The following is a 14,229-nucleotide window of genomic DNA, read 5'->3' on the forward strand; positions in this document are numbered from 1 at the left end:
GGGGGGACCAGTGGCGGTCGGTGACGGCGAGGGGAAAGAGAGAGAAAAAAAAGAAAAGAAGCATTCGGCTTTGATAGGCTAATGACAAACGCCTAGATTGCCGGCTTATCACCCGGCCAGCGCTAATTATTTCCCCTTTGTGCCGTGCCGCGCATAATGGCGTCCGTACGGGAACGAGCGAGAGAGCGGGTTTTCTCTTTCCGCCTTACGTGCGCCGTGCGATTTACACGCACGAGCGTGACGGTGAATTTTTTTTTTGTTGCCGTGCGCGCGGCGTGAATTTCTCGTCGCGGATTGGTCGGCGTTGCGCGTCTTTACGAGTCAATTCTTCCACTTACGACTCCATGCACTCCGACATGGTAGACCTTTAACTATCTTCCGATGATTTCTATTTTTTCCGCGCCGGACGTGTGGACCGATCATTCGCTTGGACGCCAATCTTCATTTATGAATATAACGATAAATTAACGCGCCGGATATATCTGCCATTTTTTTTTCCGATTTTTTAATCTCCCCTTTTGCATTATGATTCGTATACACGCATTAATTAATTTATGCACGTTTTTCCTAGAGTTTGTTCTCTAGATCTGAAAGAGACTATAGATTGTCGCACGATATCATCGGCATGTTTTCGAACACGATACTTATACACATTTCGTGTCATTATATAATAATCCGTCCTTCGCAGTTAATTACAGAATACTGTAAAAATTTTAAGGCTTCCGCGAACAATCCTTGGCATATCTGACTCGGTGTTTCTAGTTCATAAACTAATCTTGTATTAATACTTTAACGACATTGCTCGTGATGTACGGGCGAAACTTATATTGTAGTATTATCGTACATTATCTTTTAGCGAGATCTAATAATCTAGAATATAATTTCTCGTAAAGTTTAGCTTTTACTATCGTCTTTGTAAAATTCGTTGATTCTTCTAGGCTTTCAGGATTCGGTTTAAGACAAACCGCGACAATCTCAAGGTGAATATTTTTTTTGATTAAAAAAAAAAAAACATTACGAGCTCTCGCGCGGTGGCGGATGAACCGGTTTCTCGATGCCACTCATTGAAATTAATCTCGCTTCCCCTTCGTTCATACGATGCAGTCACGATATACGGGTGATAAGCGCGGTATCGATATGTTTTATTTGACGAAATAGCAGCGAGAGACTGCGGGTTCCATTGAATTAATAAGGGAATTCGATTGAGCCCCCCAGAGAGCGACCGATATCCGGAACTACGGTCGGCCATGTTTTGGAGCGCGTCTATCGATCACTATGTATGTGCGTCGATAACCGCGCTATATATAAATTATGCCGACAACGATCGAGTCTTGACTTCGTGAAAGTGGCCGATCGTTCCGAAGTGATGGCCCGTCGCGGATCCAAGAATCCGTCTTCGTGGATTCGAATCGAGCGATGGAGGCACAACTTCTGGTAATATTGATCGTCCGCATTTTTACAGACGCCCCCGATAATTTGCTCGTTACCGCGCTCACGTATTAATCTCTCTCCCTCTTTACGCATGCGACGAACGCGCACGCGGCTACGTGCGCTCGCTCTTGTCGTTTTGCGTGCTGAAATATTCTGAACAGTCCTTTGGATCATAATAAAAGCAACACGCGGCCACCGGTGAATTTGCTCGGACGCGACCGATGTGAGCCTCGTGAGCGAGTAGTAACTCGCGTCCGTTTAACAAGATCGATGGGCTACCGCTCTGGATAACGCGAGCTTTTAATCGCGAGGTCGATAAATTATCGTAATCGGGGAGTTCGTTTATCTCGATAATTTGATAAATTTGTATTATGCCGCTTAACAACGATAATTTGGCGCCAAGTGCGGCACTAAATCGAAACGTGTACGCACTATTGTAGGGAGGGTAAATACGCGGCTGTTTTATCATAGTCGTTTCTGTCCATTAGCATATCATTCGAGTGCTAATATAAAAGGGATGTCTTCGACAAATAATTACGTTTTCAATGCAAATATGTGACCGCAAATCGTCATCGTCGGTGATAAAATCGCGCGTAGCTTGTTCGTAAAACTCGATTACGTTTGCAGATTTTGTATCGATCAACCCGGCATGATGCATCATTGTAATAGCCGCTTTACCAAGCTCCTTCCTTCTTGGCTCGCACGGAACTTTATGAAATACTTGCACGAAGATTAATTAACGTGGAGAAGGAGTAACATGCCAGCGCGCACGCTCTCTGATTGTATGATTAACGGCGACACCTTCTTGACACTTTTTTAATCTGACATATCTCTCTATATTTTTCTTCGTGCAAAATTGTTCTCGTGTCTCGTGCCGCTTTTGTTTCTTAATTTTGCGCCGTGCTGTACATTACTCTCAGACCACGCTCGCAATGGCTAATCACGAAAATTTTAAGCCCCGTAACTTACGCTAATTGGAATACTTCTACTATCGTTTATAAAAACGAGATCCATTTTCTACAAAGTCTAAAGATATTTGAAGAAATTTATAGCTCTTAAAAAAAACCTGTTCTACAACATTGTACGTCTTCTTAACTTAAGGCTTTATAAGGAGAGACTTTTGTGATATAGAATCGCATCGTGTCAAACAGTTGGTCTGAAAGTACGAACGAAGCGAATTAATTGCAAACGTTCTTTGTCAGAGTTAATATAAAACAATCTGTCCCAATGTATGCCCCCTTTCTTATTACAGACGATACTGAACTCGATGCACAAGTATCAGCCGAGGTTTCACCTCGTGCGAGCAAACGACATCCTGAAACTTCCGTATTCGACGTTCAGAAGTTACGTTTTCAAGGAGACGGAATTCATCGCCGTAACGGCTTATCAAAATGAAAAGGTAAGTAAGTGACCGTCGAAATGTCTCCTACACGAAAGAACAAAGGTTTCTTCTTAGACTAATGTCAGAATATCACACAGCGATCCTTCGGAAAATTGAAAAAGATCGACTTTGATGTTTGTTGTGTGGGAACTTTTAAAAAAACAGAAAACTTAATTTTGTTTTTCCTTTTATCTTGTAAAAAACTTTCATCGGTGTAAAGACAATCTTTCTGAAACTTTTTTGATTCATTAAGAATTCGTCACCTTATTGTAGAAGAAATAGTAAAACTCTCACGCATAGCATGAATTTTTGACAGGGAAAAACAATCTTGCGTTACGATCTGAGCGGGCGGATCGTTTTGGCTTCTGGCCTTCCTTCGTTAATTAATAATGTTTCGTGGAATAAGCAGCCTTCTCGGTACGCATTATTTTCGGTAGTGAATGAGTTGCTCACACGCACGCACGTGGCATAAGAAGAGACCGGGCCTTGTACAGAGATTTTAGGTCGTTTATTATATATACGCGGCTATGTATTACTATCTTAATTATCGCGTCTTCTCGGTATGTCGGCCGAATACAAAACAAGGCGAAAAAGAATATTAACTCTAGAGTCTCGTCCAGACCTACCGCGAATGTAAATTAACAAAAAATCTTTTAATTTAATTAAGTATTCTTAAATTAATTAAATATTCTTTTCTAATAATACGTCTCGATAAAGCTGTGGATGCGAAGACCGTTTCGTGGAATAAGCAGCCTTCTCGGTACGCATTATTTTCGGTAGTGAATGAGTTGCTCACACGCACGCACGTGGCATAAGAAGAGACCGGGCCTTGTACAGAGATTTTAGGTCGTTTATTATATATACGCGGCTATACATTACTATCTTAATTATCGCGTCTTCTCGGTATGTCGGCCGAATACAAAACAAGGCGAAAAAGGATATTAACTCTAGAGTCTCGTCCAGACCTACCGCGAATGTATATAAATTAACAAAAAATCTTTTAATTTAATTAAATATTCTTAAATTAATTAAATATTCTTTTCTAATAATATATATATATATATATTAATTTTGTGTTTAGATTACAGTCTACGGGCTAGAGAGATTTACTATACGAACGTAACGCTCAGTGTGTGTGTGTGTTAAAACCATTCCTAAGAAAACGAAAAGATCGTTACAGTAGTAATCGACGAAAACCGAACATTATTGCCGTTGCGCGAGATTAAAGAAAAAACTGCTTTTCCATCGCGGTTGTCCCAATATTCTTTTCTAATAATATATATATATATATTAATTTTGTGTTTAGATCACCCAGCTGAAGATCGATAATAACCCTTTTGCGAAAGGATTTCGGGACACTGGCGCGGGGAAGCGCGAGAAAAAGTGAGTATCGCTTTCAAAACTGCATTTTAAGCGCGGTATGTGTTTTTTAACCCTTTCCCGAAATTTTTTAAAAATAAGGGGCGAATCTATGCCAAATAGATGTAAATAATTTTTACAGTATATCTATGTACAAAAGTTTTCTTTCATATAATTGATTTACGATAAAGTATATAATATTGATAATGAGGAATGAGTTAAAAAGAATCAAAGTAGGCTAAGCGTTTTTCATCGAATATCGAGTGAAAAAAATCGTACACAGGACGGATTAAAAAACTACCCTAAATTCAAAGCAAGGGATATGCCCTCTCTTCGAATCGCGCTTCGTGAAGAGCGCAAAGAGCGCGAATCTGTCTTCGGGGTCGACCTAATTGATCGTAGACCTTTCGAGCTTCCCCTCGATCGGGACTATTATGCCGACCTTAGGGTCACCCCCGGAGCTAAGGGTTGGTTTCACAGGGCTCATTTGCACTCCGCATCGCCGGCAGTGCCGTCCATTTGTATTCAATATTGCGGGTTTATGAGCTTATGTCAGCGAGTGCGCACCCCTCGGGATGCTGGCCCGTTGCCGTGGACCAGGCCGCTATGGAAACCAATTTCTATCTCATTGATCGCGGGGTGAAAAGTGGATTTTGATGAAGTTAAGTTTCGCTATGCATAACAATTTAAGCTGTTCCTAATCCTTGTTACGTCATTAATGAATATATTGTCAGAAAAAATTTCATGGATATGCGCACGCGCGAAAGAAAAAAATATTCCGTCTATGATGACGAATCTTGTATCATCACGGAAAGCGCATTACGTTATGCAGAAAGGAAGAAAGAAAAACGGTGAAAGCCGTGGAACAGAAAATTTTCGGAAAATTGTGGTCTGCGACGTCGAGCGGATAAAGAAAGGGCGAGGTTAATCGAGAAAATATGCAAAGTAGGGAGGGATGCGTCGCCGCGGCACCGCCTAATTAGAATAAGGGTTAGTTTTGGCTTATGGTTTCGGTTAAGGGTGGTTGGATGCCATCAGGAAGCCACAGGGAAACTATAAAGAGAGAAAGAGAAGGCACGGCGGGGAAACACCGGCAGAAAGAGACAAAGAGACGTGTCGCGAGAGAAGGAGAGTGGCACAGCGAGAAGAGGGACCGGGGTTGGAACATAGCCAATCATCGGATTAGCATACTGATGCTCAGGGGCGGCGCTGTCGTTAACGTTGGAGGGTGCCACTCTTGGCGGCTTTGAATTTTATATTGGCCCTATAGAGATCGTTTTGCGGCTGCACAAAGACCGCGCTTCGAGAGCGTGGGCGATCTTCGTACGAAATCGCTTTCCTCAATCGCGCATGTCCCAATGCATTTTTTACGCATTATACCTTTGATCGTATCATAGGCTTACGTATAACGTACTAAACCGCTAATAGCGATATCGGAAGAAGTAAGAAGGATAGCGGAGTAAAAGAGAGGCGATAAAAGTAACCGCAAATGTGTAGCGAATCCAATCTCATCGGAAATTAGTCTCGCGCAATATTATTTGGACGATCGCTTATATAATTCAAGATACGTAACCGCTCGCACAATTGTATTCTCTGTGGAAATCGCTTCCACTCGACGCGATAGCGTTAAACGGCACTGACAGCCGGTGCATTGTTTCGTTAATTTTTTAACAACGCGCGACGCGGCGTTTCGTCACGAGATGTAACGCCACTCGAGCATGACGAGTTGATTCGCTACAGCGCTTAAAAAAAAAGACGGGACAAAAAAATGAAAGAAAGTACGCCGGTGTGCGGCGAATTGTCACGTCATTCATCATCATATACACCGCGGAAAGATCGCATTGCGATACGCGGCAAATTAGTTCGTTCGCTTATGAAACTCCTACTATCCCGTTTAATACATATAACGCGAACCATACGTATTTTCTAGCGATATGTATTTAGTGCGTGTGTTAAATTAATAATTGCGACACTGATCATTGATCATTGTCTCCGGGATTAATTTATACATTCGATATTTACACATTCGGCTACCACATACTCAGTTTCTGATTAATGAGCGGATCGAGGCGCGTCGTCGAGAAATCTACAGAGAAGCTAGCTGATAGTGAGTTTTACTCTTAACTTTTGCAGTTAATTATATTATCCGCAGAACGAAAATCGTTGGGATTCCTGCGAGTTCTCCGCATATAACAAAGCATTCCTTCAAGCTATAATTACTAGCCGGATTAGCCTTCGGCTTTACCTTCGATTTTTGTTGAAAAATATCAGTCTAGCCTCGTTGGGCACCCTCACCCGTTGGATAATATCTAAAAATTAGCGTTCAGAATGACATGTACAAGTAACGATGTTTTAAATATCTCATTATTTGCAGTATAGTAGTATCAACATTGTTATTTCTTACCGCATAATCTCTCGCAGTTTCTCTAATCATTAGTAGTCCGAGTTTATAATCTCTCAGTTTCGTTAATGCAAGAATATCCATCGTTTGTCGGATCGCTCAAAACATTGCGACGATTATGCACTCGCAAAGATATTTTGATAGAGTAGAGGAGCGCCGCAGTCTCTATCCTTCCCACCAAAAAAATGTTTTTTGCGACGATACGAAAAGCGCCGCAAATACGTCTCTCATAATCGCGCCAAGTCGAAATATTCGATTTCGCAACCTAATCCAGAATTAATTGGCGCGCACGGATCCTTTCGAGCGAGCACGGGCAAAATTTCCTGGAATGTCTCTAATCACGCGAAGGAAACTCGATGGTACGTTACCGTCGACAATCGAGTCGAATGACGGGCCGGGGGTTACGGGGGCGCGACGGAACGGGGGAGGAGGGAAAGGAAAGGGGGAATAGGGCAAATCTAATGCATCGTCTCGTGCAGGCAGAACAAACCTAAGCCTCGTGTAAGTCCCGGCTATAGCCGTTCGCACAACGAGAGGCTTACCGGTACCTTAATGCCATGTAATGCGATCAGTTCACTAACACACAGCGGCGGCGCGCTTTCGCTTACCCGAGGTGCATCCGTGCTCCTCATGGATGCATCCGTGACATGCACTCGTTGCAGCAACGAGAGGGGTGTGCAGGCTCTCTGGTTTCTGTACGTAAGTGCGAGAGCGCGCGCCAAATCAATAGTTGGCCGCCGTGCACCCGGTATAGGATTCTCGAATAAGTACGCGTCCCTCTCTCCTCTCGTCTGCGGTCTCGATGAGAGAGACGTTCATTTTTATTTGCACTCGCCGGAACCGATCCAAGTCGTCGTTTAACGCTAATCACGGCTCATTATTTCTTTTTCTATCTGCGTTTCAGTCGATTGTAAAATCGAACTGTAAAAATGTATAAGGATTCATACATATTAATGTAGATTAATTAGAAACGATTAAAGCCGCTAAGTTCTTCTTCTATAGAGGCTGTCCATATAAAATCCAGTTCAATAAATCACGTTGCGATATACGCGACTCTTTGCGTAGATCGTGTGATAGAAACACGTTGCCCCGAGGAAATCGCGAATAGATCAGCGCATCGCGAATCGATACGGTCTCTCGCGTTCGATATCGTCGCGACATTGTGAAAAATGATCATGACTGTCGGGATACAGGCGGCTAGAGATGTCAGGGCGATAAATCAGCGCTCGATTCCCTTTAGCTCCTCGCGATTCGCGGAAAAAAGTTCTTTGCGTCGTACCGCGACGCGGAGAGCGATATAAAATAGTGTGCTTCGCGTATATCTTGAGTGTTGTATCGTTTATGCGAGCTTATACGTACGCATACATACATAGACGCGAATTGCGCCACACTCTCGCTCGTCTAGTTATAAGTGCAAATAGCCGCGAGTGGCATAAAGTTAAACCGCGCACGTGAAGGCAACGCACGCACGCGCGAGCGGAGGAGAGCTAGTAGACGCTTGGCGCGCGCATAGGAAAGGCGTTGAAGGCACAATTAAGATAATTAATCTAATACCACGGCCGCGCCTTGGGGCGATACAGCTACCGGCGCTCGCATAAATCGCGGGGTCTCGTTTATTGCATCGCTCGCCAACCAGCCTCGCATGAATTATCGCCGCGGAGACGAGCAGCGAGACGCGCCGCATAGGCCGAGAGTGAGCGCTGACGCTGTCTTGGGTGCGTCGGGGCATTTTGAGATTCTCTCTTCGACACAATACCTCTCTGTCTCCTCGCGATTGCATGATCGTGCGGCTGTTTCTCTCGAACGCTATATTTTATTCGCAGCGGAAAAATATATCGTTCTTTTTTTTTTTTTTTTTTTTTTTAAATGGTCGCAAATGATGGTCAAACGAAAGGTTTCTTTTCTATGAAAACAATCACAAGTGGTGGCATAAAAAATGTTGCGAATAATTGTACGTATATATTATTTATATACACACATATAATCGTATCTTGTATTTTGAAAAGTAACTGCAATATTAATAATAATAGCGCAAAAGATTTAAATTTTTTTTTTGTAAGCCATAATCACAGACATAATGGCGAGACAATATTTATGGAAATTTCGCGGAATTTGAGGTGAGAAAAAACCAAAACTATTATATATTCATTTTCAAACTTGCCAAATCTTTAAAGAGTTGCTCTGTCGCTTTACTTCATGTTACAAAGTAAAAATTTTAACATTGCAATAACTTTCACACATGATATTGTAAGTTAATCGATCAGCATAGAAAGCAAAAATATAGTCAAATTATTACGCTTAGTATAGATTGAAATCGTTGATCGGTTTTTGCAACAATTTCGTGCGAACGTATCTTCTTACCGCACATTGTTTATTATATATTTTCGATTGAGACATACGCATACGGCAAATTAACAAAACCGCAACGAGATGTTGCGAACGATTTAGCATTGAAATTGCCGCTGCCAAGGAAAGAGGTAACTTTATCATCCGCCTTTTCGTTATATTCTCCGAACCAATTATAGTGTGCCGTAATCATCGGGCATTCGCGCGTCTCAAAGGAAATTGTCAGCTTAGGAATATCGATAAATTATATCGAAATAGGCGGAACCCATTTTACCCGACAGCTCTCTACGCTGTAACATTTTTGAACGATTGGTAATTTTTACTAACCACGCCTTTCCATAAATCAATAATCAATCTATATAGAAATGCAACAAGGCAAGTCATTGCCTTATTTCTTTATAATTGCGCGACACGGCGACAACGAATCTGTGTCTTGGCTTATAATTTACTTTTCGCGAGATAAAATCAGCGCGGTACAATTTCATTAATTTTTTGAATAATATGAAATTTTAGCTTAATTTTACACGATAGAAAATTAATCTAAAGAGCAAATTAAGAACCTCGCGAACCTCGCAAGATTGCTAACTCAGCGTCGTTGTTGCAGAAGGCAGGCGCTACTGACAGTATCGGGCGGCGGTTCCCGTTTGACAGCTGGCGGACCAACGTCGCCGGACAAGAGACGCTCATCGAACTCCGCCACCGATCTCATGGATGACGAGGACAAGCTGCTAGATGTGGTCGGCCCCGACACGCCACATCCGGCCCATCATCATCGGGAACGGGAGCACTCCCGCGAAAGGGACGATCGGACGAGCGAGCGGGGCGAGGGCAGCGAGTCGTCCGGGTCTGAGAGCGGCGGCGGGCCAGGCCCGACCGGATCCGAGGGCCCACGGCCGGACGTTTCCGTCGGTCCGCCACTTCACCCGCCGCTGCTGCCGTATCTGTATCCGCCGGTTCCCGGACTTTATCCTGGTCCCGGTCCCCTGATACCACCCACGCCCCTGGGTCTGCACGGCGGTGTCACACCCGGCATGCTGTTCAACGCTCAACTGGCCCTGGCGGCCTCCCAACATCCAGCGCTCTTCGCGCACTATCCGCATCCTCTGGCGAGTCCTTTGCACCAGCTGAAGGGTCACAGATTCGCGCCCTATACCCTCCCGGCTCCTTCTCACGGCTCCGCCTTTGAGACCGTGACACCCGGCAGCAGGACCTTGAGCCCGAGATCGCCGCCGCCGAGGCCGCCAACCGATTCGCCGACGCCCACCGGTGGCAGCGCTCTGACCTCGACGACGCCCAGCTCCGCCGGCGAGCTCAAGTCCATCGAGAACATGGTGAACGGGCTGCAAGAAAAGAGACGGAGAAGTCCCAGTTTGACGCCCGGGCATCGGGGCGACGACGCCGGCGGAGGGAGTCCGTGACAGGAGAACGAACCTGTGAGCAGTACGAAGGACGACGATCCCGACGAGGACTGCGCCGACGAGTCTGGCGGCGACCAAGAAGACCTCTCCGCCGACGAGAGGGAGCCGGACTCCACGTCGGAGCCGTCGTAGCGGTAGGAACGTCGGCTGGTCGGTACTCGGTTCTCACTACCTCTCCCTCCCTGTCCTATTTGGGAATCTTGGTTACGCTCGATCGTCTGCCAAGATTTTCGCTGGACGCGCCGGAGGGGAGCGAGGATGGCCGGACTCTCTCATACTATAAAGTGCAATTTTATTTCCGGAGTAGCGCCGCGCTCGAGAAGTCGTGCTCGCGAGCGAAAATGGCACTCTTCGTGCTTTCGGGACAGGACAAGGAGTCCTTCGCGTGTTTCCTGTATCTGTAAATAGACTTTTGTGCGCGATCCGCACGCGTTAGGAGTATATCTCTGTTGGAAGACCGCGTGGCGGGGTACGGTAGACTCTCCACCGACGTTGCGCCTATTACGCGTTAATGTAAATTTAAACGAGACGCAAGGGTGAATGCGATAGGAGGAAAATGAATGCGAGAGAGAAAGAGAGTCTACGAGCGCGTACCTGTATCTCGTGTGAGTCTACGTTCTACCTGTGTACGTTAGGTCTTAAGGGAAAAGGACAGAGAACGATATTGCAATATAAGAGCACCTCCTATTATTTGCAGTCCCTGTACATATGTACCCTAGTGATATATTATATATTATATATTATATATTATATTATATATATATAAATATTATATATATAAATATAAATAACATCTACACTCTCTCTGTACTAATTATTATATAAATATATTATATTATAACGATATTAGGAGACGCGTAAATGCATAAACGCACGCTACCCGATTTACGCCTCGAAAACATAAAAAAAGAAGCGCGAAGAATCCCAAATTCGAAGAATCTCGGGGCCAAATCTGTGAAAAGAGAAGCGTGGCGCGGCGTAAAAACCGCGGATCGGTTCAGTGCGACTTCCAAATCCTCTCGATTTCTCCAAATTCGACATCGTCATCGCGCGAAAATTCGCGTCTAAGAATACGTAAGAGGTAAAGTCGTCGATTGAAACGACGCGGTGGCGAGTGGCTTTTTCATTAGTTTATTCAAACGACAATTATTTCTGAAGAGTCGTGCTTTTTTGACAACTTACAAGGAGAAGGCTTCTCGTCATCTTAAGCGCTCTCGATGGTCTTCCTCGGGATTTTACGAATAATCTCTTTCGATCTTTTACCGGTAGCTTGGAGTAGCTGGTGAGTGACCTCGTCGCCGTTTCCCATCTGGCTTTCCCTGAACTATCAGATGTTCAATAGCCTTGCTGCGATTTATATGTCCGTAAGAACTTAAGGATTCGGCTGTACACATAGCTGGACATAGTCTTTGGGATGGATTTATTTCTGCCAATACAGACGCGTTTGTCCTCTTCGCTGTCCAGGGGATACGTAGCATCCTTCGCCAATACCACATCTCAAACGCATCCACGTGTCGTCGATCGGCTGTACGTGTCCACCCTGATAGCACAAAAATGCTTCTGCAATGTTGCAGGAATAATACATTGGAAACATTGAAACTATTACAGTTACATTGCGTAATGTCTCTGAGACATCTCTGTAAGATTGCAGGAACGTAAAAATGTCCGCTTCGGTCCGCAAGAAACGTTCCTGAAATATTATGGAAATGTTTCTGGAACTTTTCAGTGAGGTTAGTGCAATATCCTCTTTGGTTTCATTTGCGGCATTGTAGAAATGTAAAAAAACATATGCGGGAATAAATATTATTAATAAAAAAACAATTTTATTAAATCACAATAATTTTATTTATATATTATATAACATATATTATATATTATATATTATATATTATATTATATATATATAAATATTATATATATAAATATAAATAACATCTACACTCTCTCTGTACTAATTATTATATAAATATATTATATTATAACGATATTAGGAGACGCGTAAATGCATAAACGCACGCTACCCGATTTACGCCTCGAAAACATAAAAAAAGAAGCGCGAAGAATCCCAAATTCGAAGAATCTCGGGGCCAAATCTGTGAAAAGAGAAGCGTGGCGCGGCGTAAAAACCGCGGATCGGTTCAGTGCGACTTCCAAATCCTCTCGATTTCTCCAAATTCGACATCGTCATCGCGCGAAAATTCGCGTCTAAGAATACGTAAGAGGTAAAGTCGTCGATTGAAACGACGCGGTGGCGAGTGGCTTTTTCATTAGTTTATTCAAACGACAATTATTTCTGAAGAGTCGTGCTTTTTTGACAACTTACAAGGAGAAGGCTTCTCGTCATCTTAAGCGCTCTCGATGGTCTTCCTCGGGATTTTACGAATAATCTCTTTCGATCTTTTACCGGTAGCTTGGAGTAGGTCGGGCTTGTGATCGTCGCCTATAATATTTTTCTCTCTATTTCAATTATAAAAATTATTTCTCAAAAATGATGTTTCTTTTATATTGCCGTTAAAAACACGCAGTGGGGCTGTTTTTTTTTTATTTTAAAGTTTTTTTTTCAGAATATAAGGAAAAATGAGATTTTACAATAGTTGCTCATTTTTCGGCCGTAGATTTGACAAAGGGCCGATATTACTTTGCGCCGACCAAAAGTCCGATCCGAAGTCTGCGATTTGTATAAATAATAGCGATCGGTGTAGATAATTATTAAATATCTAATATAGAACGTCGAGTAACTTGCAATCAACTCGCGCAGTTTCAGCAGAGAGAACGCTATTCGCGAATGCTACGCGTACGTAACACTATAGCAATGGTCTAATGAGAAAAACCTGACATCCGGGATGGGAGATAACGGTGATTTAAAGCAAAATCGCGCGATGTCTGCGGGAGCGCGGCGATTTTTTTAAAGAAATATCCACGAGACTGGGATTCCCGTGATGTGATCCAAGAATGAGGAGACCGTTATCGTTTGCGACAACGCGAATGCAGCGCACGTCCGAAACGGCTGCAACGACAATCAAAAGATCGACTCGATTCTACTCGTTACGCATCCTCGCGTTCACGCCGATCATCCCGTTGTGCAATCGATGATTGGCTTCCTCATTCGTATTCTAAAATCACTCTGTCGTAATTCGACTAATCGCTATCACGTCGTGTTTTCGATCCTGCAATAGTGTCGAGTATCGTAAAATGGGAAAGACGAGTGGATCTTCTAAGTCGAGCTCTCGTTTCAGCATAATTTATTGCCATTATGCAGTAACAGCGAAAGGTAAGTCAACAGCGATTGGATCAAGTAGATCAATCGCTTGATGTGTTTTCAATATAACTCTTAAGTTGTGTGACATATTGATATATAAAAATAATATATAGAAATATAAAAATAATTATTTTTTAATGACTGATATTTACCGAGCTGTAATATTTCAAAATTCTTTTATCCCTAAAGCATCTATTAACTTTAAATGATGAATTAATATGCTCGCACATGATCTATGCACAAACATGAATAGAATATAACGTATTGATTAGATACCTCTGACATGTGAGTACGTTAATTAAAACGAGAGATACGTATCATATATCGACTTTTGGAAGTTTTGATCAGTTTTGTTTCATTTTACGATACCCGATTAAGGGCAAGTTTCATCGCTGTAACACATGCCTGTAAATCCAAATCTATTATGGGGAAGCGAAATGTTCTGAAAGCAATAATCGAACAGAGCCGTGAATGCAAATATCGTAAGTGAAATTGATAATCGGTTTGGTTGTTTGAATGGAATACCGCGGTCGTCAAAATTTTCATGAGCAGAAATCGGCAAGCATTTTAGCCTAGAGGAAAAATCCGAGGGAAGATTTTCGAGCGATTCGAAATTAACGGTTTGAAAATTAGA

General features: G+C 43.1%; 1 protein-coding gene across 1 annotated transcript in view; it reads left to right on the plus strand.

Moving 5' to 3' along the window:
• LOC115238453 (optomotor-blind protein) overlaps window positions 1-11,076 on the plus strand; it is a 91,331-nt gene extending 80,255 nt beyond the window's left edge. Inside the window, exons 5-7 of the mRNA XM_029812301.1 lie at window positions 2,684-2,830; window positions 4,119-4,195; window positions 9,523-11,076. Coding sequence (XP_029668161.1) covers window positions 2,684-2,830; window positions 4,119-4,195; window positions 9,523-10,336 — 1,038 coding nt within the window. The 3' untranslated portion in view covers window positions 10,337-11,076. The remainder of the gene's footprint in view (window positions 1-2,683; window positions 2,831-4,118; window positions 4,196-9,522) is intronic.
• The last annotated feature ends 3,153 nt before the right edge of the window (window positions 11,077-14,229 follow it).

This window comes from Formica exsecta, unplaced genomic scaffold (genome assembly GCF_003651465.1).
Source record: "Formica exsecta isolate Colony F162 unplaced genomic scaffold, ASM365146v1 scaffold34, whole genome shotgun sequence".
Classification (NCBI taxonomy): Eukaryota; Metazoa; Arthropoda; class Insecta; order Hymenoptera; family Formicidae; genus Formica; species Formica exsecta.